Source organism: Bidens hawaiensis, unplaced genomic scaffold (assembly GCF_021521415.1).
Source record: "Bidens hawaiensis isolate Kalapana, Puna unplaced genomic scaffold, B.hawaiensis_p1.1 tig00006387_1, whole genome shotgun sequence".
Classification (NCBI taxonomy): Eukaryota; Viridiplantae; Streptophyta; class Magnoliopsida; order Asterales; family Asteraceae; genus Bidens; species Bidens hawaiensis.
In genome coordinates this window covers 1,027,378-1,052,425 of record NW_027491429.1, presented here as the reverse complement: position 1 = coordinate 1,052,425, position 25,048 = coordinate 1,027,378, and the positions used below count along the sequence as shown (strand labels likewise).

The following is a 25,048-nucleotide window of genomic DNA, read 5'->3' as shown; positions in this document are numbered from 1 at the left end:
TAGTCTTGTATTTGGTTTTTTGGTTGTAAAGTTATAATTTTATGGTATTAATTAATGTACAAAAGGTATAACCAAAATCATATGGAGGTAAAATAGGTCGATTTTGTGTCGAACCATGAAAACTCGTGTTGTGTAACACACTTTTTTGATTTGTGTCGAGTTTGGATTTGTGTCAGTCTTTTAGTTTCATGTGAGGTTTGGCTCTCCAACACACCGAAATTACTCTTAATACATATAATTCTCACTATGTTTTGAAGGTAAAAAATAATCAATTACGAAGTAAGGGTATTATTAAATATACCACGTGAGATTAAATACCGATAACAATTGATTTGTAACCAAGAGGTTTCTGGCCTGGTGGTATCAAACAATATATAAAGCGGTGTTTCCACTAGAATGATGAAAGTATCAGGATTAATAAGTGCAAGTTAGATTAATAAGTGCGAGTTAGCGGTTTATTAAAACAATTGATGATTCGTATATGTTTATTTTCCTTTGTGAAAGTGAAAGACTACCAGCCAGTTTGTTATTGATTATAAACAGCCTTAACTTACATTAATGGTAAAGTGTATAACAAGTCTTAGCCTTAAATAAATACCATATTTAGTATTTTTCCTATAATATAAGTTTTCTTACCAAATATTTCAGCAGTTTCTTCTAGGCTTAAACTTTAAATATCACAAGCCTTTTTCAGTATTTATACGTTGTAATTATTTTTTTAGAACGACAAACTCATATAGACTCTAATACTATTATTACTTAATAATTAACCTCCATCTTATAATAATCACAAACTTGAATTCTCATAGGTAGTTAAGAAGGAATACCCCTACTTAACCATCTTGATACCACTAGACCGAAGATCCTTTGACACCTATCATAATTACTAATAGATCAAATAAAACCTAAAATAAAATAAAACGTTTTTAATGGCCATTGGTGACTCGTTGCTAAATGCTAAATTGGTAAAATCCATCGTTGTATATCCGTTGGTAAAACCTCACTAATATTCAGTAATAAACTATACGAATGATTCATATCAGCCAGTGAAACTTACACTCAAAACCCGGTTTTCACATAAATTTATCGACGGTTGATATTTTTACCTATGGATCCGTCAACAAAAGTTTTGCAATGACATTCTTTCAAAATTCACTATAGTATGAAGATATGAAAAACATGTAACTATTTTTACTTGTATATAACTTTAGTAATTAACTCTAGTCCCATTGCTAGAGTGGCCACCCCAAAGAGAAAAAGTGCTGCCGTTAATAAATATATTATTATTATTATTATTATTACAATACAGAAAGTTAATTAGCCAAACGATTGACTGAATCTTGTAAAGATTTACAGACAGATCATGTGATATTTATACATTTGATTATAAAAAGGTTGTTTTTTTTAATATTTTTAATATAAAAAATAAAACATTACAGAAAAGGAGAAGAGTGTTAATTACGATATGAAATGGTGAGTTCCTTGAATAGGCAAAGGAAATGCACATGCATTCAACAAGCTTTTCATGTGATATGTTAATTTCAAATGAATATTACAATTATTGTGCATACATATATAAATGGTAATAGTCATTCCTATGTATGTATTGAAGTAGCTGAAATATTTAAAATAATAAAATATATTAATTACGGCAAACTAGACATACATATAAGTTATAAGAATGATTTTTTTTTTGGGTATGCTTTATATTAGACAAGATTTTACTTATAAGTTCACCAAATATGTATAAGTACACTCTAATGATTTATACAACCTCATAAGCTAAACAAAATTTTCATATTTCTGTTAAATTTGGAAGAAAAAATGTGTGCAGTCCGGCTACTTATTATAAATTTATAATAAATTCAGTCGGAGTTCGTTTAATCGATAGTTCCAGGTTTCCCAATGAACGCATGGTATCTAGCAGTAAACTAACTTATTATAATAAATGCTCTAATATGTAATTTAATGGTTACGCTTTTGTTATTGTTAACATGTGAATAGTAGTTTCTAAAACACCACCTAGGCATGAAGATGGAAACTCAAAACTTATTAATAACTATTTAGACAACCATTCAGACTAACATAAATTATCATTCTTATTATGTTTATTATTGTAATCGAAATACTCAGAGAGTACTCGGACATTATAAATATAAAAAATATACTAATTTTAGATATTACATATGTCAAATACCACAAGTTTACTTAATATTTGTAACAAAATAAATGAATATCAATATAATTAAAAGAAATACATTTTATATTCTAAATTATTCAAAAATTGCTAATAATTAATTAAAGAAATGACATTCGATATTTAATGTTATGGAAATACAAATTATCTTTATATTTTAACTCAAAACCGGTCCAAGTTTGACTGACTAGATCTGATTCCACCTGAGGTTAACCAGATTCTCAGTAACTAGACGGAGTTAAAGAATGTCGTCTCAACACCATACTATGTAGCTATTATTCGGGGGGTACTCAGCCTTCTAGACCTACTTTTACAACATTGATTATTATTATTGTTATTACGATTATTATTATTATTATTGTATTATAATTTTTTATAGTCATTACCGTTATCAACTTTACCAAATGTGGACCTCCTCAAAACATGCTTAGGTAAGTGATCCATATCTCAACAAAAAGAATTACGATTAACCACCGACAAGAAGAATGATATTGATAAACGACCCTAAAACTATGAACACGTATTATAATGTTTATCAATAAATCTGGTTCTGTGGTATACATATATAGTATGTACACGATTTATAGTTTCTAGGATTTCATTGTATTCTCTATTATAATTAACTTTAACTAGGTTATTGCGCCTTGATGGCGTGCATCCCCAATAGAACATTAATTATAAGTGAGTTGAAATAACTAAGATTATAATATATGTATGCATGCATGAAATGAAATAGAATTACAAATATATTAAATTAAATCTAAGTCCAAAAACACCATATGAATTAAGATACGTATCACAAATGTACAAATATAAAAAATAACTTGTAGGAATGTCAATGGTGGTTTAAAACAACTAGGGTCTAAGACAAGGACGTACGTGTCACCGTTGGTGGTAGGGGACGACGACAGGGCCGTTTTGAGGCACGACAGGGCCGTCTTTGAGGCATGGCAGGGTAGTCGACAGCCACAGGCCCGACACCCCGCTAGGCCCGAAATGTTTTTTTTTTTTTTTAAATTATATGTATTTTTATCAAAAACATGTGTATAATCAATGTTTCAACAAAATTAAATAACCACTAGCTTTGTCTAATGGTAAAGGGTATGACACCTAACCAAAAGGTTGTGGGTTCAAGTCTTATTTGAGACAATTTTAAACTTATTTTTATATAAAAGTTTTTTACACAACTTAAATCATAATCAAATAAGCACATTTATAATTAAATTGTTTAAACCCAACAAAATGTTTCTTTTACTTAAGGCCCCAAAAAAAGTTCGCATTTGGCTCAAAATTTTTTTCGCCATTTCGGAGCCGGCCCTGGACGACGATGACAATCGTGGAAAACAGAAAATGACAACGGTGGTAACAACAGGCACACATCCATCGTGCTTTACTTTATGGTTCATCTAGTTAGGGTTTTATAGCAATGAAATCGACAATGAGAGAAAGATAAACGATGTAGTCATGGTTAGGATATATTAAGAGAGAAGCATCATGCTAAATATATCATATATGGTATCAACTTTCAAGAGCATCATTATTGTGACAACTCTATTATGTGGTTCAGTAAACACCAGAGTTTTTAAAGGATTAACCATTGGAGATAATGTTGCTTCAAATAATAGATATGAGATGTCGACTACAAAGAAAATGGTGAGAGATAGAAAATAAGGTCTTCGAGAAATTGACATGAGTTTTAAAATACGTATCACACCTCGTTCTATATACCACTTTATATATATATATATATATATATATATAAATGAAGCAAAATGTATAATTATCCTGGTGAATTTCTTGTCGTGATTATGTTTTAATCTTTCTCTAAGTATGTGTCATGTATATGTATTTGTATATTCACTTAATTATTACATACTTATAAGTATGATACTCATTTTTGCATCTTCATAGTACAAAGTAATTTCAGACAGTTATTCATGTATATGGATTATTTTTATTCTAACCCGTAATATATGTCTTACATTATTGTTTTTATATATACATTTATTTAACAAAGTTGAATATTAAAGATTAAACCATACTAATCTTCAAATCACATATCCAAATCAGTAGGAGATGGATTAGGTTTATGGGATTTGTTAGTTTATTGCCTTATTGGTGGAGTCCAACCATCCCTTTTATTTTAAGATAACAAACAATATTAGTTTTGAAGAAATGTTAGTTGATATTTACACCTAGCTTTGAAAAAAAAAAGCACCTAACAAGGGACCCAAAAGATTATAAATTTAATTGTTTTATAAACAAATAAATTTTATTTTAAATGTATCATATTAAAAGTCATTTTTCATGTGATAAAAGTATATGCTCAAGTATTAAGTCCTAAGATTACGAAAAATAATATTTATGAAGGTTTTTATTATGTTTATAGGAAAATGAATCACCTAATGTGTCGAGTTAAGGAAGCCATAAAAGCAATTTAATAATGATCATAATTATTACTTATGATATGTTAGTCTAGCCATAAAAATAACGTGTTACACTCTTAACACTCACATGCTAATTCACATGTTTTTTTGATATAAAACTTAAATTGCATGTGACTTTAAAATATAATAATAATAATAAAATAATAATAATAATTAAAACATTCAATTCTAAATGCACCACAAAAATATTAATAAAATATAATTGTGTTAAAAATTTGATTTTATATCTAAAAAAATAATAAGTTTTTATAAGAATATGCGTTCGGGGTATTGTATTGTTGCATGTTAAAAACATACTGATAAGACTGAGGGTAGTGGGGGGTGAGGGGTGGGCGCGGCCGCCTACGTGGCTCGCGAACACCGCTACACCCCTCCAGTGAGCGAAGGCGCGGCCGGCCGGCGTGGCTGTGGTCGCGGGGCTAACTAGCCGTTGGAGGGTGTGTTGACTGGTCAACTTTACCGTTGGCCAGTTTAAATATATATTTTTTTTATCTATAAATACAAATCCACACTTTCTATAAAAACTCAAACCATACATTCTCTCTATCAAAACTTCTATTTATATATTTATAAATGGCATCGTCGTCATCGTCTTCCTATTCTATCAAAGAAGACGAACTCATTTGTCAAGCGGTTCAAACGACGATAAGCTTTTTGAGAGATCAAAATCGCCCCCGAGCCCCATTGTTCCGCCAACCGCGTCTTCCTATTAATGTAATGTTTTATATTATTATTTAATGTATTATTTAAAATAATTAAATAAATAAAAACTGGATCAAGCCCCTGCTCATCTGGACCACTACACCCTCTGGGGCTTGGTTGAGGGGTTTGATCCATGGTCATGTCATCGCCTACGTGTCAGATTTTGCTTGGCTCACCTGGGGCTCAACCAAGCCCCATTATCCTCTGCCTAACCATTTTAAATATGCAAATTGTATATGGTGTTTTACATATGATTATGAATGCTACATTGCATTTGGTCTATTTTGATTTTGTGTAACAATGCATTAACTTCATTTTAAAAATTCAATAAAGTCTCACTTTGGTATTATGTTCTTTTCTTTAAAGCTGTCTCGAATATTTCCAATTAAAAACCTTTTCCTTTTCTAAACTAAAGACCAAACAAAAGATAAATTAGAAATTTAAATAAAATAATATAATTATTAAAAATTAAAACATCCAAAAATAATGGTTCCACTTACAAGATTATTTATACTTTTATATTAAGGATATCACTTTAGTTCAACCCATCCATTTCGGGCACAATAACACATACCCCCATCCTCCACACCACTCCTACTTCCTACACCATCTACCACTCAATGACACGAAGCTTAGAGAAAAACGTCAAAAAAAAATTCCTAAACGGAGGGGCCAGACTCTGATTTTCAAATAAAAATATGTAAATTTGTACACTATATATAATTTTCGACACAAAACAAATAAATTTACATTACTAAGCAAAAAAACCAGAGCGGGATGCCCTATAAAACTTCACCTATCCCCTCACCCAAAAAAAATATTTTATTTTTTTACTTGTGTGTTGTAACAAAACCCATAAAACTCACCAGACACCACCATTCCACATCTTGAATTCTTGCTCATATGTTGAGCAATCTTTTTCCACTTTCCCAAAGCAAAGCACAAACACAGCTCACCCATCCTACCCCACCCCCATAATTAAAACCAATAAATTTGCCTCAAACCCCCAAAAACCAAAAAAACAAAACCCAAAACATGTTTTGACTGATCTCCCACTTCAAATACTCACATAAAAACCAAACCTTTTCCCTCTTTTCCCACTTTTTATAACCAAAAAACACCCAAAGCCTGCATCTTTTTCCTCTGACAGATAGATACAAGAACCCATATATATCATTCTTGATCTTCATATTATCATAAAGCTCACATTTTTCTACATGGGTTATTTGTTTCTGCAAATGGGTCTTTGTGTTTTGGTTGTTTTAGTCACTTTTAGCTTCAATCTTGTGGATTCACATAATGAATCAAGAAATGATATAGTTCAAGGAAGTGTTTTTATTAATGGGAAACATGCAATAGGTAAAACTGATAATGAGTTTATTTGTGCTACTATGGATTGGTGGCCACCTGAAAAGTGTGACTATGGGACTTGTAGTTGGGGTCATGCTTCTCTTCTCAGTGTGGTATGTGTTTTGAATTTGTGTGTATTTTTGATGATATTATAATTAGAAAGGTTTTTTTTATTATTATTATTATTTTATTTTATGGATTTTGAGTTGCTGCTATTGTTATACAACATTAGTAGTTTCTCAAGAACAATGCTTTATTTTTTTTGAATTCGTGTGTGTTTTTGAAGGTGTGTAGTGTGTGTGGTTGTTGATATTATAATTGAAAAGTTTTGTTTTTTAGGATTTTATATTGATGCCATTGTTATAGAACATTAGTATTTTCTCAAGAACAATGCTTTCTTTTTTTTTGAATTAGTGTGTGAATTTGGAGGTGTGTAGTGTGTGTGATTGATGATATTATAAGTTATAACTGAATCTACAAATTTTAAATAAACAATTTTTTTATGGACAACATTAGTATTTTTTTCAAGAACAATGCCTTATTTGGAAAGAAAAGATAAATCACAAATTGTTTTTTTTTGTATTTGCTTATTAATTTGATAATTTAGTTTATAAATCTTTTTTTATGCTTGTTTTAGAGTGTAAACTGTTTATTTTTTATTTTTTATGCAGGATCTTGACAATATAATTTTTAAGAATGCCATCAAAGGTAAGAACAAAAAACTAAATTTCTCATTCGTTTATAATTACTTTTCTTGATCGAAACTCGAATTGATGTTGAAAATTAGGGGTGTGCATGAGTCGTTTTGGGCTAAAACCAAAATTTCGATTTTTGAGTATTTGAAAACTGTTTGTTTCGCTTTTTTTAGTTTTGGTTAAAAAATATTGGCCCAAAATGAATTTGGGCCTAAACCTTTTTGTTAATTAATAACTATTTCATTATCATACAAATGAGCTAACAAATTTTGGTAACACAATTTGTTTAAAATTTTAAATTACTTATAGTTAAAAATCAAAATGATAACCTATAAATTCAGCACGGTTCGTTTTTTTACAAAAACATAAGACCAAACTGCCGTTTTTGTGTCCCGATTCGATTATTTCGGTTTGGTTATTCAGTTTCGTATCGGGTTTTCAGTTTCATGCACATGCCACACCCCTATTGAAAATCTGAGTCTTTATGAACAATTACAAACTTGGAAACTACAAGTTTGACTGTCAAAGTCAAAAGTTTATCTTTTGACCATAAATATCGAACAAATTGCTTAGGTTTACAATTCAAATTTGTATACATAGATCAATACCTACATTAACAATTCTCGATAAATAATCGAATAGATGTCGAAATTTGAAAATGCGAGTCGTTACTTTATGAACAATACAATACAAATTTAACAACTACAAGTTTGACTTTAAAAGTCAAAAAGATTCTATCTTGGTAGCTTCTTAACCATTTTTTTTGAATTTTAAACATTTATGCAGCATTTTCAACATTAAAGATCAGATTAGGTGGAACTTTACAAGACAAAGTTGTTTACCAAACAGAACATAATCCCAAACCATGTATTCCATTCTCAAAAAACACATCAGAGTTGTTTGGTTTTACTGAGGGTTGTTTGCCACTAACCAGATGGGATCAGTTAAACACCTTCTTTCAAGAAACAGGGTAAAATATTATTTGCTTCAGTAAAGTTTCTATTTATATTAAAAAGATAAACAAGATTTTAATGGGTTGTAATAAAAATCATGACTTGCATTCAGGGCTAAGATTATTTTCGGTTTAAACGCGCTTGCTGGCAAGACAATTCGTGATGGTTCGGCAGTTGGACCTTGGGACTCTGAAAATGCTGAATCATTGTTACGGTATACGGTTAAAAAGAATTACACCATGTTTGCGTGGGAACTCGGTAAGTTGACTCGCTTAACATTCGTCGCGTGTTGAAAGATTTTAGTTGGTTGCAAACGGGTCAGAGAACGGGGCAAACAGGTCGGGTTGGGTTGACCTGATACACTTTTTGTCATGGTTTATATAAAAATAATTTATCTAGATATAAATTTATATTATTTTAATTGTAATTTTAAACTTTTGAGATTTAATCTTTAACCTTCAGTTTAAGATTTCACCTCTAAAACTTTACTTTTTTATAACTTGTTCACACCTACATATTTTATGGTGAAAATAAATATTCATATTACAGGTTAAATTGTGTAAAATATGTCAAAACATTTAATAGGTTAATAATGATCCTTTTAGACTTTATATCCTATTTACAGGTTAAAATGTATTATTACACACTCATTACAAATTATCAATCACGCCCTCATGATGTGACCCCTTAATTTTTTTTATTTTAAGTATTTTTTATTACCTTTTAACATATATATGCTTTATACAAATTAGAAAATTTCGTCACGATACTTATATTTTTATCTATGTTTCGATATATATGTTATATGTTTGTATCACAGACATAGTTATATTCAATACATTATTGTTATTATATTGTCAATATGTTAATGAAAATAAACGTATCGTGATGCAAAAAGGTTAAAAAGGACGAAATTACACTTTGGATAACTTTCGACCCGTTTACATTGTTCGGACCATTCACAACTAAACGGTCAAAATTTTCGGGTCTAATTTTTAATCTTTGAACAATCTTGTAGGGAATGAGCTAAGTGGAAGTGGAGTTGGAACAAGAGTAACAGCATCTCAGTATGCATTTGACACAATGACCTTAAAAAACATAGTTGAAGAAATCTATTCGGATGTCGAGCCCAAACCACTTATAATCGCACCTGGCGGTTTCTTTGATGCCAGCTGGTTCAAAGAGTTCATAGCCAAAACACCCGAGACCGTAGACGTAATCACACACCACATATACAATCTTGGCCCAGGTATCCTTTTCACAAATTAAGCAAAATAATATGTTTTCAAATATATTCATTCAGTAAAGTTACAATCTATTTTAATCTTTTTAAAATTAATCAAAAGAATTTGATTTCCATAGTAGACAGTCAGTAAAGTTACAATCTTTTTTTATTTTTTGCACAAATTAAGCAAAATAATTTGTTTTCCAAAATATTCAGTCAGTAAAGTTACAACCTTTTTTCATCTTTTTAAAATTAATCAAAAGAATTTGATTTCCATAGTAGACAGTTAGTAAAGTTACAATCTTTTTTTTATTCATTTCACATTTTAAGCAAAATAATTTGATTTTCAAAATACCCAATTAGTAAAGTTACAGTCTTTTTTAATCCTTTTACAAGTTAAGCAAAATAAATTGATTCCCAGTATACTTAATTAATAAAGTTACAATCTTTATAAGTTTATAACAGGGGTTGATCAACATCTTGTTGAAAAGATACTCGACCCGTCTTATCTTGACGAGGAGGCTGATACGTTTAAGCAGCTCGAGAACATTCTCAAGACTTCTATAACTTCTGCTTCTGCTTGGGTTGGTGAGGCTGGTGGTGCTTATAACAGTGGACATAATCTTGTCACCAATGCATTTGTGTTTAGTTTCTGGTAAGCGAGTGTGAAATGACCAAAATACCCTTTACATAAACGATAGACATCATGGGAGTTTGGTTTGTGCAGGTACTTGGATCAGCTCGGGATGTCATCTGCTTATGACACGAAAACATATTGCAGACAGACGTTGATCGGAGGAAATTATGGTTTGCTCAACACTACAACATTTGAGCCGAATCCAGATTATTACAGGTATTATTTCTTTTTTATTTTTATTTTTATTTTTGTAACATGTAAATTGACCATCTTTATAGATGTAATTTGATGAGATTTTTGTTGTTTCTTACCAGTGCACTTCTTTGGCATCGGTTGATGGGTAGAAAAGTTCTCTCTGCGAATTTTACAGGGACCAAGAAAATTCGATCTTATGCCCATTGTGCTAAGGAATCTGTAAGTTGACTATTGACTTTGACTCTCGGGTTGCATTGGGTGTATTTTACCTCCAACTTGAACCAAAGCTTTAATAAACAGTTAAACAGAAACAGGTCAAACGGTTTAAAAGCCGCCCAAAAGTGTGTTTAAACGCTTTAGACCTCCTAATTTACTTTATTTAAAAATATATACTATTATCTAATATCGAGAATATAAACGCATATTTGGTACAGTATTTTCTACAAAATTAAGATACGGAGATTGGTAACCCGTTTGGCGTGTATTTGAAGGTTACCCCTTTAAATTCAAGATTCAAAAAAGAGTAAACTTTTTCAAGGAAAATTCCAAATTCAAATGACTCGTTCATTTAAAGACACCAAAAATCTAAAATGACCCGAAAAGAAAAGGATAATAAAGTCATTTCCTATTCTAACGAACCTTTATTATGTATTACAGAAAGGAATAACATTACTACTTATCAACCTAGACAACACTACTACAGTTGATGTAACCCTGGCTCTAAACAACACATGGACGTTAAACACGCTCAAATCCCCTATTCATCGTCATCATCACCGTCATCGTCATCATCACACACCAAACAAGCCACGTGGTGGATTAAACGTACGCGAAGAATACCATTTAACCGCCAAAAACGGTGATTTACACAGTCAAGTTATGATGCTTAACGGTAAAGAACTCAAAGTAAATGCATACGGAGGGATACCGCAACTGAAGCCTTTGTATGTGAATGCTTCAGAGGTTATAAGTGTTGCACCTTATTCTATTGTGTTTGCTCATATCCCACATCTTACATTGTATGCTTGCAGCAGTTAGATGGTCTAGCATATAGCATATTCATATATAGAATGAAACTGAGAATCAGTTTCATTTTGGTTATTATTGGTTCATAGGTATATTCAAATGATGCCTGTTTTGGCTGATTCATGAACATTTTTTAAATGATATTGGTTATGATTGTTGGTTTATGACTTTTGTTGGTTTTTATGTTTTTCTTTACATGGTAAACAACTACAGTTTGAATCCACTTAACAGATTTTCTTTAATAGAGGAATATAATAGTCATTTAATACTCACTAAACAATTTATTTATGATTATCTGCGCTAGGAACGAAAAGCCTGACATTCTGTAAATTCTGATACCTAAAAACGAAAGTTGTAATTTGAACAAACCACAGGAACAACCTGTCGCATAAGTTACTTCATATATGTTAACGAGATGAAACTTGTAAATTAATTTGGGTTAAATTTTCCAGAGAAACGGGTCAAATATGTTAACGAGATGAAACTCAACCAGAGTGTACTAAAAAATAAAACCTCATATATAACTTTAATGAAACATATTATGTAATTATCGCACAATGTAGTTTTTATGATGATATTTAACAGACTATATATACTATATAATTTATAAACGTTCATGAATAGTTCTTGATCGTCATTGGTGCATATGAGCGTCAAACCAAAAACTCTTTTTGTAAACCATGTTTTTTTTTAAATTCCAATAACAAAACCAAAAACTCCTTTCTTGTGCACTCATATGCCAAAACAAATATATATCATATATACAAATTATGAACATTTATCAATTATAAATATATCTCTTAGAGCAAAACAAATATACAGGCAACATACATATTCTAGGATTCTAAAATGTGGCTGTTAATAATAAAGCATAAATACAATATTTTGGTTAGTGAAAGTTGATCACCTTCTATGCAAAATTGTTGAAGGAATCCATCAAAATCCAAGTTAGTGGCTGTTAATAATAAAGCATCATCCTTTAATCTACCTTCTTGAAACTTTGAGGCTTACTGCTCGCGAATGCTAACCATACGATCGTACCCGTGAGGTAGAAGAAAATTGATGGTGCAAAGAGTGACATCTACATGGTGATAACAATAAAATGTTAGAACAATTATTATTAGTTAAAGAAGTGGAAATTAGGCAAGTTTGATAAAACTTACACTCCATGAATGTGTTGAATCGAGAAGATATCCGGTTAGAGCAACACCTACAATTCCCGGAACTGCCCCTACAGTATTGGTAATGCCCTGAATACACAAGTCAGAGTTTGCGGGTCAAATACTCAAATATGTCATTTAACGATTTTTAGTGTTTAATTTTAACTTAATGAACTTGGTCACTATAAGGAGGGGTGTGAATTTTTGACACGACACGAACCTAACACGAATTTCGTGGGTTTGGGTTTAGTATAAACAGTTCGGGTCAGTTTCATGTCGAACCTGCGAACCTGTTTAGCAAAACGGGTCGTTTTTGTGTCAAACCGGCAGGTTCGTGGTTAACCTGCCATCAACTTCTAGTCGTTTTCTTATATAAACAATAAGCGCTAAAATATGATTACGTAAAAAAATATATATTCATTTATTAAAATAATTTAGGGGTTGTAAGCATTTGATATATCTTTAATATAAACTCTCATTATCCACAGAAGTATGAAAATAACTAACATACCAAAAGTATGCTTGCATATTCGGGTGAAATATCTTGATGAGTACAATAAAGCCCTGCAACCAACCAACCAAACAATAAATGGACATCAAGTCTCTAGACATAAAAACCGCAACAAAATACTAAAATTATAATTATTTCAGCACCTGATAATGCAAAACTTGATAAAGCTATACCGCCTGTATGGATAGTGACTACTTCCCATGGGGGCAACCCCAAGTCAATAGATGATAAAATCATACAAGTTGCAGGAGACAAAAACGCAATCGTTTGACATATCTTGCGCACCTGCACGGCACGTGTAAAAAAGTCAAATTATTTAATATCTGATTCCATTTTTTCAAATATTATGTGGATCCGTGCGTCAGGCGGGTTGGGTAACGAGTCAAAACAAGATTTTTTTGTGTGGAATTGAGTAATGTTGGGTCAGGTTGTCCGAAACACTTGTGTGTATTATTATAAAATTGATAATTAGTGTGTCAAAAGTATTTTGGAAAATGATCCATCTGTCTTGATTTTATCCATTTGACACGTTAAAAGATATTTTTATTGTTTTTTAAATTCAAATTGACCAAATTAAATTGGCCAAAACTGCCAACTCTACATTGCAAGTATTTTCCGTTTAAAAAGTAAATAAAAAATACCACGGTTGTTTCAACCCCATTAGAGATTAAGTTGTCAGCCAACTGTGACGCGAAGCTGGTAACGACAACTGAGGCTAGTGGAGGAAGAACAGAAACCTGCATCAAAGAAATATACATAACCATTAAAAAGACCAAAATGCCCCCAAAAACTAAAAAAAGAAAATATGATTTAGAAAATACCCATGCGGCTTCTGTTAAATTCAGGTTAAGTTCCTCACTGCGTATTAAAAAAAGTTGGAAGCTTTATATTAGTTATATACCAAAAAGTAAATACTCATTGAAACGTTTTATTAGTTACAATTATTCTTACCTGAAATAAGTCGGAAGCCAAGATAAACAACAATAATGACCCCAACTTCCACAAAAATGAGCATATATCATCGCCCATACGGCTTTACTTTGAAAAAAAGATTTCCATGGTACCTATACGTGAAAAATACATCAATACAATACTCATATTTTCCAAGTTGAAGCCTTAAAACGACGAAATAATGTTTTATACGTTTAAGGAGCCACCAAGTTCCTCCATAGAAGTTTCCCATGATTTTGGCTCAGGATTTGACCAAGAACCTGTAATTCAAGCGAGAACAGAAACAAAATATTTGAGTTGACAAAATTACAAAAATACCCTTTTAACAAAATCAAAGAATTTTTCGAACCCAAATCAACACCATCTATTAATTAATGAGATTATGAACATTTATGTAACTATAACTTAAATCTGTTCAATAATGAGACATTGCAATTCGTGATTAATGATAAATTAGCAAACGGATGCTCTTACTTGACGATGATGCAGAATTGGTCAAAGGTTGGTCTTTTGAAACAAACTGAAATCCTAAAAACCTTCAAATGCAAAACTATACATTAGTCAATTTCGAAACACATTATTATGAAAGACTAAATAACTTAATCAACAATATCTTACCACACAATTCCAAACATGTAGAATACAGATTCCCAGCCAAAAGATTCAATCAGGGGTGGAGCCAAAAGAAGCCTATACGTTTATAAACATAAGTCATGAATTAAAAAACAAAAAGTTTTAAACATAAAGCTGCACAAAATACATAAGCTTGTTATAGATAATAATGTAACATACCCTAACACACTTCCAACACTTAGACCACCAAACACAAACGATACTGCCCGTGAACGTTCTTCTAAAGGTATTAGCCTGCATAAATGGTTCAATCAAGAAATAGGACCCCTAATCGTCTATTTTTTAGTCATAACTTATGTATATATAGGTTTACTAGGCCTAGTAAAAGGACATTTTTAAACAAATACCTTGCAATCAGATCGGTTGCAGCTGAAGGCGATACTCCTTCCCCAATTCCAACCTGAGTGTGGGATAAAAAGAATATTAATTTGAAATAAAAAATCACAAAACTAAAAAAGAAAATAGATTTAAGAGGATTAAAGAAATGAAAAACATACAAGAACTCTTGAAAAAACAAGTCCCGGCATAAAACCAGCAACAAGAGGAACGAGTGCTGTGGCAAGCGACCATACCAGAACACCAAACTGAAGAATTTCTCCGCATAAACAATAATAATATATTGCACAATTGATCAACATAAAGAATTCTTCAAATACGCATCTTTTCACATCAAAGGTGCATGAAAAACAAATATTTCTTTCAACATACTAACCTCCCACCAAATATTTTTGAAAGCCAGCCACCTGGCAACTGACTCAACGCGTACCCCCAAAAGAATGAAGATTGGACTAATCCTGCTACCGATGAGCTCCATCCAAATTGATGTGACATTGGAATGATTGCAATACTCAAGTTTACCTACAAAAATTTCAGTATATCATTTGATGCTATACAAACACCACCTCCAAAAGTGCTAGGGCCGGCCGTATGATGCCAACTCAAGTTTGCACACCGGAGTATGTCACATCTACGGACCGAATGACATAGTCAATCAAACATATCATATGCGTCGTATGAGTTGCCCCGTACAACACATGGTCCACACAGGCCGTGTGACATGTTAAGTACGTCTAAAAGTGTGTTAGTTCCGGCCTTAATTTATAAGAACTTAAAAAATCAGCAATCAATCAAGATTATCAAAAGGGCTTGCTAAAAACATAAACTTTAAATTAACTGATACTGAAATCCAGAAAACTATAAATTTATTAACTGCAATATATTAATTTACTCAAGTTTAACTACACAAGTTTCAATTTTTAATTTAACTCATATAAATTTAGTTACTGTAATATAGAGGTGCACAAACTTGTTTAAAATTCAAAACCGGTTTATAATCAGTTTCGGTTCGGGGTGAAACTGGTTTCTTGACCAGGTTTCGGTTCGGGTTTTGACCGGTTGGTTTTGGAACCGGTTTTGGTGGAGAAAACTACGAACCGGTTTGGTTCGGTTAACCTGTTTATTTGACCACCTCTACTATATAATATACTAATTTACTCAAGTTTACCTACAAAAGTTTCAACACTTCTACTAATCACTCAAATACTAAACTCAAAAGAACACACACACACAAAAAAAAAACTTATTTTTACATCTAAACCGGAAAACATAACAGCCCGACCCGAAAAACCCGAAACCCTGAGAACACCTTAATCAAAAACCTTAACTATAAACTGGTCATTCAGTACTATGAATCTAATTTTTCAATCCCTAATCACAATTTCTTCTTATGCCATCAAAACTTCCACTAATCACTAAAAAACTAAACTCAAAACAACATAATAAAAATAAAAAAAACAAACTTCATAATAATAATAATATTAATTATAATACCTTATCCATGTTACAAATAACAAAAGCAAGTGAAGTAGTCCCAATAAGCTTATATCTTTGCGGCAAATTCTTCCACGGCGTCCAATTAATATTCCCAAATCCCAATTTCACAAACCCTAATTTCTCATCATCATCACTATCATCCACTCTTAACCCAGATACAATTGAACCAATTCTCTTGCTTTCTGCAACATTCTCCTTCTCCTTGATGCTACAATGAATCTTTGATCTTTTAATTGCTGAATTAACGGCTGGATTTGGTAAAAATGGTGATGATATTGATGGTTTTAAGAGCCGAGTGTTGGGTTTGTGGTGTGTAAGACATGATGGGCTTGTGTCTGTTGTAAAGGTTACTAATTTCGCCATTTTTGTGGCGAAATTTGAAGTAATAATAATAATATTATTATTTGAGTTTGTGAGGAAGAATACGAGCAAATGATGAACGCTATTATTATTATTATTATTATTATGAAGAGGACCAAATGGCGCCACGGTGGAGTTAGTTTGCGGCCCGGATTTATTTGTATTTTAGAGAATGGTTTACTTTTCGGTTACTAACGGGTCGTGTTGGATGGAATCGGTTGGTGGATAAGAGAAAAACTATATTTTTGTTTATGGTTAAATTTGAAGAAACAGTCAATTTCATAATTTTTATAATATTTATTTTATTGTTGTTATGAGTGATGGTAAAAGAAAATGTCATAAATGTATAAAATATTATTAGATTTAAAAGATATTGATTTTTAATGTAATTTTAGATTTAGAAATGATGAATAAATTGAGATGCTTGGAACATTCTATGCCTATTGCCTATATTTTTTGTGAGGGGGTTTTGTAAATTATATAGTATGGTTATTAGTAGTTGTGAGTGAACGTGAGTGAAAAAGTAATGATAAAGGTATAATAATATTATAAAAAATATTACGGTAAAAACATTATTTGTTTACGATATTCTTGAAACAAATAAACCAAGAAAGCAAATCAAGTCATGTGTGACAAACAAGTCCAATGTGGTAAGAAAGCTAATCATGTGTGGCGAAGTCATGTGAGACAAGAAAGTCCTGTTGGAAAATATTAAAGCAAGAACCGTAAAATAGGGAAGAAAAAATCCAAGAAAGTAAGGCACCAAACCATGGTGGACAAAGAAGGCAATAAAGATGGAATTCCATCAACATCAGAGACAAGAGGAAGTTTAAAGGTTTCGATTGTGTTGAATATGAACACTTTGCAAGGAATTGCTCTAAATGGAAGGATAAAGAGGAAGACAAGGAAGAAGAGGCTCATCTCGCCTCTAAATATGAACCATTGCTATTGTGAAAGGAAGTCAAGAAAGATTGAAGAACTTCTAAACTATGTTTAGTTTAAGGGGGAGTGTTGGAAGTTAAATTAAATATAGGGGCCCATGTGTCATTAGTAAAAAATATGTTTAGTATGTTTTATGTATTTGTTTAAAGTAAAAGGGTCTAGTATATATATTTGAAAGTTAGAAACTGAATTACAGTTATTATGGTTGGGTATATAAACCCATCACCGTCTTGTTGTAAAAATATGATCGATTCATATCGATTCATCAACCAGTAAAGTTTTTGAGTCTCTTGTTCTTCAATTCTAATATCATCATATTGTGTATGATTGTTCTTGATTTACCAATAGTTGCAACCGGATTTATGTCAACGGGTCACTATATTTCGATGTTTTGTTATCTGTGTACTCGATTTATAACTTATTCATGTCAGGCCGGGTTGTTCTAACATTAAGACTTTGGATAACACTTAAGTTAAATAATAGTTGGATTTGCTTAAAGTTAGGTTTATAATTTGGTTGGTATTATGCTTGGAGTTAATTAAGCTCTAATAAGTAGAAGTTACTCGATAATTTGATAAATCTCATTTCTTAATAAGATAAGTTTTTATAGCTATGTATATAACTTTCAGGTTTTACACAACTTTAACTTACGTGCTTATTTTTACGATTCAATGTGCAAAAGCGCGAGTGGCATACTCATTTATATCTACGTTACCATATAAGTTTTATTTACAACTGATCCGCCACAACGCATAGGTGATTCCCACTAGTTATCATAATTAACTAAAAACCTCAATACCCTTATAACCTTCTTATGTTTTTGTACATTATAATAAAAAAAACATTGTATAAGAATATACTAAAAACACAACAAAGGAACATATTATATGCATCTTAACCAACATCCTCTAGCCATCATCCTATTATCTTCTGTTATCAAGAAGCATTTCATTCTCATAACCATCGTCCTCCGTCGGCACTGCACGGTATTAGACAAATAAAAGCAATCAAATATAAACACTGATGACTAAACATCTGATCATAAGACGGATTACTTGTCGAAAAATATAGGTAACAAGGATATACATATTATAAATGCAGGTGCGAATAAAAAGAGAGTGTACAAAAATTTCCCTTTGTTGGAAGACCAAAACATTGTATCTTCCAAATGAATCCAAATAGCCTTGCTCGTTTTGCAGGATTGTCGAACTTCTCTTGTAAAGCTAGTGACTGGTGAAGTTCCGCCAATACCTTATGCATCGGAGGGCGTTTCTTAGGATCATCATGCAAACAATAGTGCGCAATTTGGGCGAACGCCTTCAAACTATTGGGACAAAGTTGTCCCCTTATTTTAGGAGCAACAAGTTGATCAAAGTTTTTTCTCTCGACGTATTTTTGAGCCCACTTTGCCAAACTCAAATCCTCATCGCCATGACTAAAGACAGCACGTTTCCCAGACAACAATTCAAATAATATCACTCCGAAGGCAAAAACATTCGTACTACTGTTCAATTTTCCCGTCCTTTGAAAGTTTGGCTCCAGATATCCATATGTACCTTTTGTAGAATAATAAAAAAACCCATGAGGTGTTACGTATTAATCAACTGTATATAAGAGTACAATGGATATAAATACAAGTAAACATAATTAAAAGCTATATCCTACTCATGGTAACAATATAATACTCATACTCTAATAATATATTCAATAATACCTTTAACACTAGTGCTAACGTGAGTAGTTGATTGATTAGTTGGGCATACTTTTGCCAGCCCAAAATCTGATATCTTAGCCTCCCAATCATTATCTAGCAGAATATTAGAGCTTTTGATATCACGGTGTACAACTGCATGATTAGTGCCCGCACCAGTGTGCAGGTAATCTAATCCTCGTGCGATCCCTATGCTTATCATTAGTCTCCGCTTCCAAGACAAAGGAGTATCAATTTTGTGCAAATGGTGATCAAGAGTTCCCCGAGGCAGGTACTCGTAGATGATAATCATCTCATTTTCATCAACACAACACCCAAGAAGAGAGACAAGATGCGAATGTCTCAGCTGAGAAAGCATGTCAAGCTCAGTATTAAACTCGAGTGCTCCTTGATTGGACGTTGAGTCCAAACGTTTAATGGCCACAACGATGTTGCTACCATTTTCACTCTTGATGTGACCTTTGTAGACCTTCCCGAAACCTCCATGCCCAACAATCATTTCTTCCTGAAAGTTTTGGGTTGCTAAACGCACGTCAGTAAGTGAGTAACGAGGACATAGTTTCTCTGACGGTAAAGCCATCGTAATCAATATTCAAGCATCTAACACCTGACAAATATTAAGGATTAGACATTTTGAGATATGTAATACAACGTAATACACACACATATATATGTGTGTGTGCGCGCGCTATAAAATCATTAACATATCAAATTCATCAGTTTTATCTAAGCCATTTAAGAATATCACCGTTCTACTTAATTTTCTGAAAATTTAAAATTTCACATATACATTTTAAGTTTTTAACTTAAATTTTCATGTTGACCCATATTTATTTATCTTAAAATATCACACTCACATATATGTGTATGTGTGATTAATATCAAGTGAAAAACTAAAAACAAATATATATGAAAAAAGGAGTGATTTACTTTGTTTCTATATGTTCCGACTTCTGACAAAATATGAAACCACTGAGTCGGTTGTTTTACTGGCGTCAAAGGCAACGTGACCGGCCCTTAACGCTGGCTGCAAGTTAAGGGTTCGCCGTTATGGAGGCCTGGTTAACACGTAACAAGGTCTTTAACGAGGAAACGGTGGGGTGGGTGGGGCCACCTGTTGGCCCAGACGGATCAAACAATCAAATCAAACGAACTTATCAAACAAACGAACACACGATATTGAGGTGACAACCCTCGACTCTTTTCATATAATCAAACGAACTTAACAAACGAACTTCACGAACTTATCAAATGTACATGGAGATGAGACTCCTTGACTCTCTCTTAACTCACACGAATAAACTAATAATCTAGACCCTATTTATAGACCTACTAAACTTGCTCTTCAAGACATAGCTTTCCTAAACCTATTACAATTCAAATAACTAAATTATAACTTAATAAAATAAACCTTTAACTTTAGTAATAATTCAAGATTAATCATTCACCACCCACAAATAACGAAGCACCACCGCCTTCGTGAAAATAATATGAACCATACTAAATCCAATATTCTTAAAAAAAATCAATACCAAAGACCGGATTAATTTACAGCGGGTTAGTCTCGGGTTGGGTTTGAACTGAATAGGAATTTATTAGGCTTTTATATTTCAAAATTTACCTAATATATAAGACCTAAAGCTGAAGGTGTGTTCGCCCCAGATTACAATAGCCAATATTCACCTAAAAATCCATGGCGAAATTGAAAACTCATAAAACAAATGCTAGTAAAAAATCAAATGAGATAAAAACCACACAAGGTTCCAAAACTCAACTCAAAATAAGTATTTCACTTATTATATATTGATCTTGAGAAGACGATTAGAAATATATACCTATTTTTATATATGAACAAGCGTAAACGAACACAAACAAACTTAATTGAACATAAATGAGCAAACTTAAATGAACACGAAGTAATAAATATAAAACATTAAGCATATGATTCATCCAAAGTTTTATAAAAAAATGTACGTAAACAAACATAAATATACAAAGATAAATGAACAAACATAAATGAATTAACAAAACGTGTGTTCATGTTCATTCGTTTATTAAATAAACGAACATAAACAAACAGTTCACTAAACGTTCTACACGCCTACAAACATGAGTCGGTTAGTGCCAGTACCGTGTCAGGCAGATTTCGTGAGGGCTTACGCTCCTACGAGCAAACGTGGAATGGGTTCTGCAAATGAGCTAATATTTTTTTTTACCAAAAAAAGTTTTTCAATATTTAGTTCACACGTTATGTCTAAAAATAAGAAGCAAAATAAAATCTTTACATACCTTTATCATGAACGCCAAAAACCTTGAGTAAAATTCGTGTATTGTAGAGAGAAATGTGGCTATAACTTTTAGAAATGTCAATGAAATTTCTATGGGATATAAAGACCATAAAACTAAAAGTGTACTTTGGAATGGAATACGAATATAGAACGAATGCAAACAGATAGTTAACATCAGTGCTAACTTATCTTTGAATATCATACGCACATAACGTGTGCATGTTTTTTTTATTCGAATTCAAACTTGGGATAAACTATATTAGAATATTATAATAAAATGATCAAATTACACAATAGAGAGACAGGTAAACAGGCAACAAGTTGCGTCGCTATCCCCTTTTGAATGGCAAAACCGGACCTACTGAAACAAAATTATCGTTCTTCGACGTCGTTGAGTTATTGTACACGACCCAAATGTTTGTTTGTATGCTACAAGAATAGAGTAAACAACTAAAAAGTAAATATGTCTATTTTCTTTCTCTCTATTTGGACCGAAAAAAAGAAGGGAATGAAGTCATGAACCATTAATTATTGATTGTTTTAGTAATATTCTTTGTTTAAACTTAAAAAGTTGTACATAAAATAATGATAACGTTGAAAAATAGAGAGATTCTTTTAGACTTGTTAAAGTGAAGCATTATTCCTATATCATCATATGTCAAGTGCCAAACACACGACTGTCGGCTTTTAATTTCTAGCTCCCAAATATTGCTTATTTTTGTTTTCATGTTTAAGCAATTTGTATAGGTGCGGTTTTGGGCTAAAGCCGAGCCAACAATCAAATTTGCGGTTTTTTAGTTTTTTAAAACCATTCGGTTTCGGTTTTTCTAAGTTTTGGTTTTCGGATTTCGGCTTTTGATTTAGTTTTGGATTTGATGGTATCGTATCTGCTAATCAGGCAAAAAAATTGGCCCAAGTGTTTGGGTTAAGCTATTTAATTAAACGAGTTGTGTCTAGAATGAGAGAAATTATGTACTTTTGTTTGTGTAATTGTCGTAATTTTACATTAGTTACTTGCTAGAATCTAATTTTACATTAGTATTTATTTCTTAGAATATAATTTTTTTAATAAATTTCATACATACGAAAATTTACATAAATCTAAAAATAGCTTCTAATATAACTTTGTGTAGCCTAAACGAACTCATTAACACATGGCCAAGCCTATTAAGGCCCAATATTAGTGTAGTTGTCATACACGTGTCTTTAACACTCAGATGACTTGTTATAACTAAATGCGATTGTGTGCAACGTAAAGAATCCACTAACATACGACAATGCCCATCAAGGTCCAACAAAAAAGTTGTGACAACGGACCAACGCTAAATCATAACTACCGAAAGATTACCAACAAAAAAGTTGTGACAATGGCACATCATATACTATGTGCATTGTGTTTTCTGATTACATTCGGATCGATGTGTTTACACCATTAGTAAACCATAGACAAAACAACCTTTAGGGGCAAGCTTTGCTACCATCTTTCATTCTGCTATAAATTTGTTCTAGTTCCTTTTTAGCTTGTTCCATTGCGTAGTCGTGTCTAGTGCACTTCAGTATTAAAGAAAGCAGTTCGTGTGCTCTTTCATTATCAGAATCGTTTATTATCATTCGTGAATCCACTAGATCCTCGATCCTTGTATTTGACGCTAAAGCAACTTCGCCAGACCAATGCTCTCGTCTCAAATAATCCAAAACAAATGGTTTCCCTCTAAGTATTTCCATCAGTAACATCCCAAGACCATTGACATCACACTGCCTTCTCTTAGATGTATGGCCTTAAATTTGATGCGGATTATATATTACAATCATTTAAAAAAAAAAAAAAACTAAGTGATAAATTTTTACCTGCTAATGGGTACCGTAATCTATGCAACAACATTGCCACGTCGAAATAAAAAAGCTTTGCGTTAAATTCCCGTAAAAGAGTAATTATATATGAGGTCTTATTATGATTATTAATAATTGAGAAATAACTAATAAGCATAATGCAATGTAATATCATGAACATCTTAAAGTTTACCTTATCAAGCCAAATCTCATCTGTGTCTAGTATCCAACCTTCGACGATCAGCTGATTACTTTGTAGAAAATGCAGGCCACGAGCAACTCCTACGGCTATTTTAACCCTTGTCATAAAGGGAATGGTTTCAATTCCTATAGCCAAGAAAGAATATACATTACTCTCTTTCAAATGATATTGTTTTCAAATTGAAAATTATGATAAGTTAAAAGTAATACCTTCCTGCAAGTAATCTTTTAAGCTTCTTTTCTCCATGAACTCGTGTACAAGGTATAACGTTTCGCCTTCCAAACAATATCCTAAGAACCTATGAAGGTTGGGATGAAAGAATTTTCCCAATTGATGTATATCCTCCTACATATGAAAATTCTTGTTATGAACTTGTATTCTTGTTTTAATATGAAGTTTTTAAAATAGTTGAAGGAAAGTAAACGCATTATACGGTAGGAAAGTCTTTGCTAAGCTATGTAATGAAGTACTTAACCTAAACTTAATCATAGTTTAAAGAACAAATATTCAACGTTAGAGCCTCAATTAGTTAAAATATTGAACTTGGCAATTACGGATTTGAGCTAGACCTTGCGAGTTCTGCTATTGAGGTGACATAATAACTGTCAAGTTTTTTGCTGGAAAACACCACCTGAACACCGCCACCACCACCACCACCTGACACACCACCAACGAATCACCACCGCTTGAGCATCAATAACCGATTCCGACGATGGTTCTAGGGTTTTAGTGACCTCAATAATTTGAGTTTTTACTAGAAAAATGTTCATAAAGGTCCAATCTAAGGTTATAAAGATGTTTGGGACGAAAATGTTAAGTTTTCCGGAAAAAATGTTAGTTTTCCGGGCAAAAACGTTTATCATGAGACCTGTAACTAACGCCGTTAGGCTTCTGTTGGTCGCGGACTATTGCAAACAAGTACGTTAAAAGATGATACCGCCAACAACCAATTTATTCGTTAAGACCAGCATCAACCAAAAGATGATAGTTGAGATTAATAAAACCAATACATCTCATGATGACTCAGCATATAACCAAAAGATGAGGCTCTAACGTTAAATATTTGTTTTTTACTTTTTTAAAATAAGATTTTATTATTATTATAACTTCAAATCATTAACACAAACAATTCTAGAATATATAGTGTTTATATCAAAGACAGTATACAAACATGCAACAAGATGTGATACAAGCTTTTTC

General features: G+C 32.1%; 1 protein-coding gene, 1 long non-coding RNA gene and 2 pseudogenes across 3 annotated transcripts; 1 reads left to right on the top strand and 3 right to left on the bottom strand.

Annotated features, from left to right (window-relative positions):
• Nucleotides 1-6,360: 6,360 nt before the first annotated feature.
• On the top strand, nucleotides 6,361-11,511 carry LOC143632289 (heparanase-like protein 3). Its single transcript, XM_077100844.1, has 9 exons — nucleotides 6,361-6,809; nucleotides 7,368-7,404; nucleotides 8,178-8,361; nucleotides 8,457-8,602; nucleotides 9,363-9,593; nucleotides 10,035-10,224; nucleotides 10,297-10,422; nucleotides 10,521-10,620; nucleotides 11,059-11,511. Exons 1-9 carry the CDS (start codon nucleotides 6,564-6,566, stop codon nucleotides 11,437-11,439), a joined length of 1,641 nt encoding a protein of 546 aa, XP_076956959.1. The 5' UTR covers nucleotides 6,361-6,563; the 3' UTR covers nucleotides 11,440-11,511.
• Nucleotides 11,512-12,272: 761 nt separating this feature from the next.
• LOC143632287 (putative anion transporter 6, chloroplastic) lies at nucleotides 12,273-16,896 on the bottom strand (annotated as a pseudogene). The gene is made up of 15 exons (XR_013153498.1): nucleotides 16,513-16,896; nucleotides 15,396-15,540; nucleotides 15,180-15,280; nucleotides 15,030-15,082; nucleotides 14,842-14,916; nucleotides 14,673-14,739; nucleotides 14,524-14,599; nucleotides 14,242-14,309; nucleotides 14,050-14,162; nucleotides 13,920-13,956; nucleotides 13,740-13,835; nucleotides 13,242-13,383; nucleotides 13,099-13,151; nucleotides 12,591-12,677; nucleotides 12,273-12,508 (listed from the first exon to the last, which is right to left on the bottom strand). The product of XR_013153498.1 is annotated as a putative anion transporter 6, chloroplastic (transcript).
• Nucleotides 16,897-18,740: 1,844 nt separating this feature from the next.
• Nucleotides 18,741-20,108, bottom strand: LOC143632330 (putative receptor-like protein kinase At5g38990 pseudogene; annotated as a pseudogene).
• A 3,150-nt stretch (nucleotides 20,109-23,258) lies between these two features.
• LOC143632286 (uncharacterized) lies at nucleotides 23,259-24,093 on the bottom strand. Its single transcript, XR_013153497.1, has 3 exons — nucleotides 24,058-24,093; nucleotides 23,840-23,973; nucleotides 23,259-23,594 (listed from the first exon to the last, which is right to left on the bottom strand). It is a non-coding gene; the product is annotated as an uncharacterized LOC143632286 (long non-coding RNA).
• Between the last annotated feature and the right edge of the window lie 955 nt (nucleotides 24,094-25,048).

What these genes read in the sequence shown, in the direction of transcription:
- LOC143632289 (XM_077100844.1), top strand. Translation starts at nt 6,564, where the DNA reads ATGGGTTATTTGTTTCTGCAAATGGGTCTTTGTGTTTTGGTTGTTTTA. An exon ending in ACCTTCTTTCAAGAAACAGG is followed by an intron (nt 8,362 to 8,456) that starts GTAAAATATTAT and finishes ACTTGCATTCAG; the next exon opens with GGCTAAGATTATTTTCGGTT. An exon ending in CATATACAATCTTGGCCCAG is followed by an intron (nt 9,594 to 10,034) that starts GTATCCTTTTCA and finishes AGTTTATAACAG; the next exon opens with GGGTTGATCAACATCTTGTT.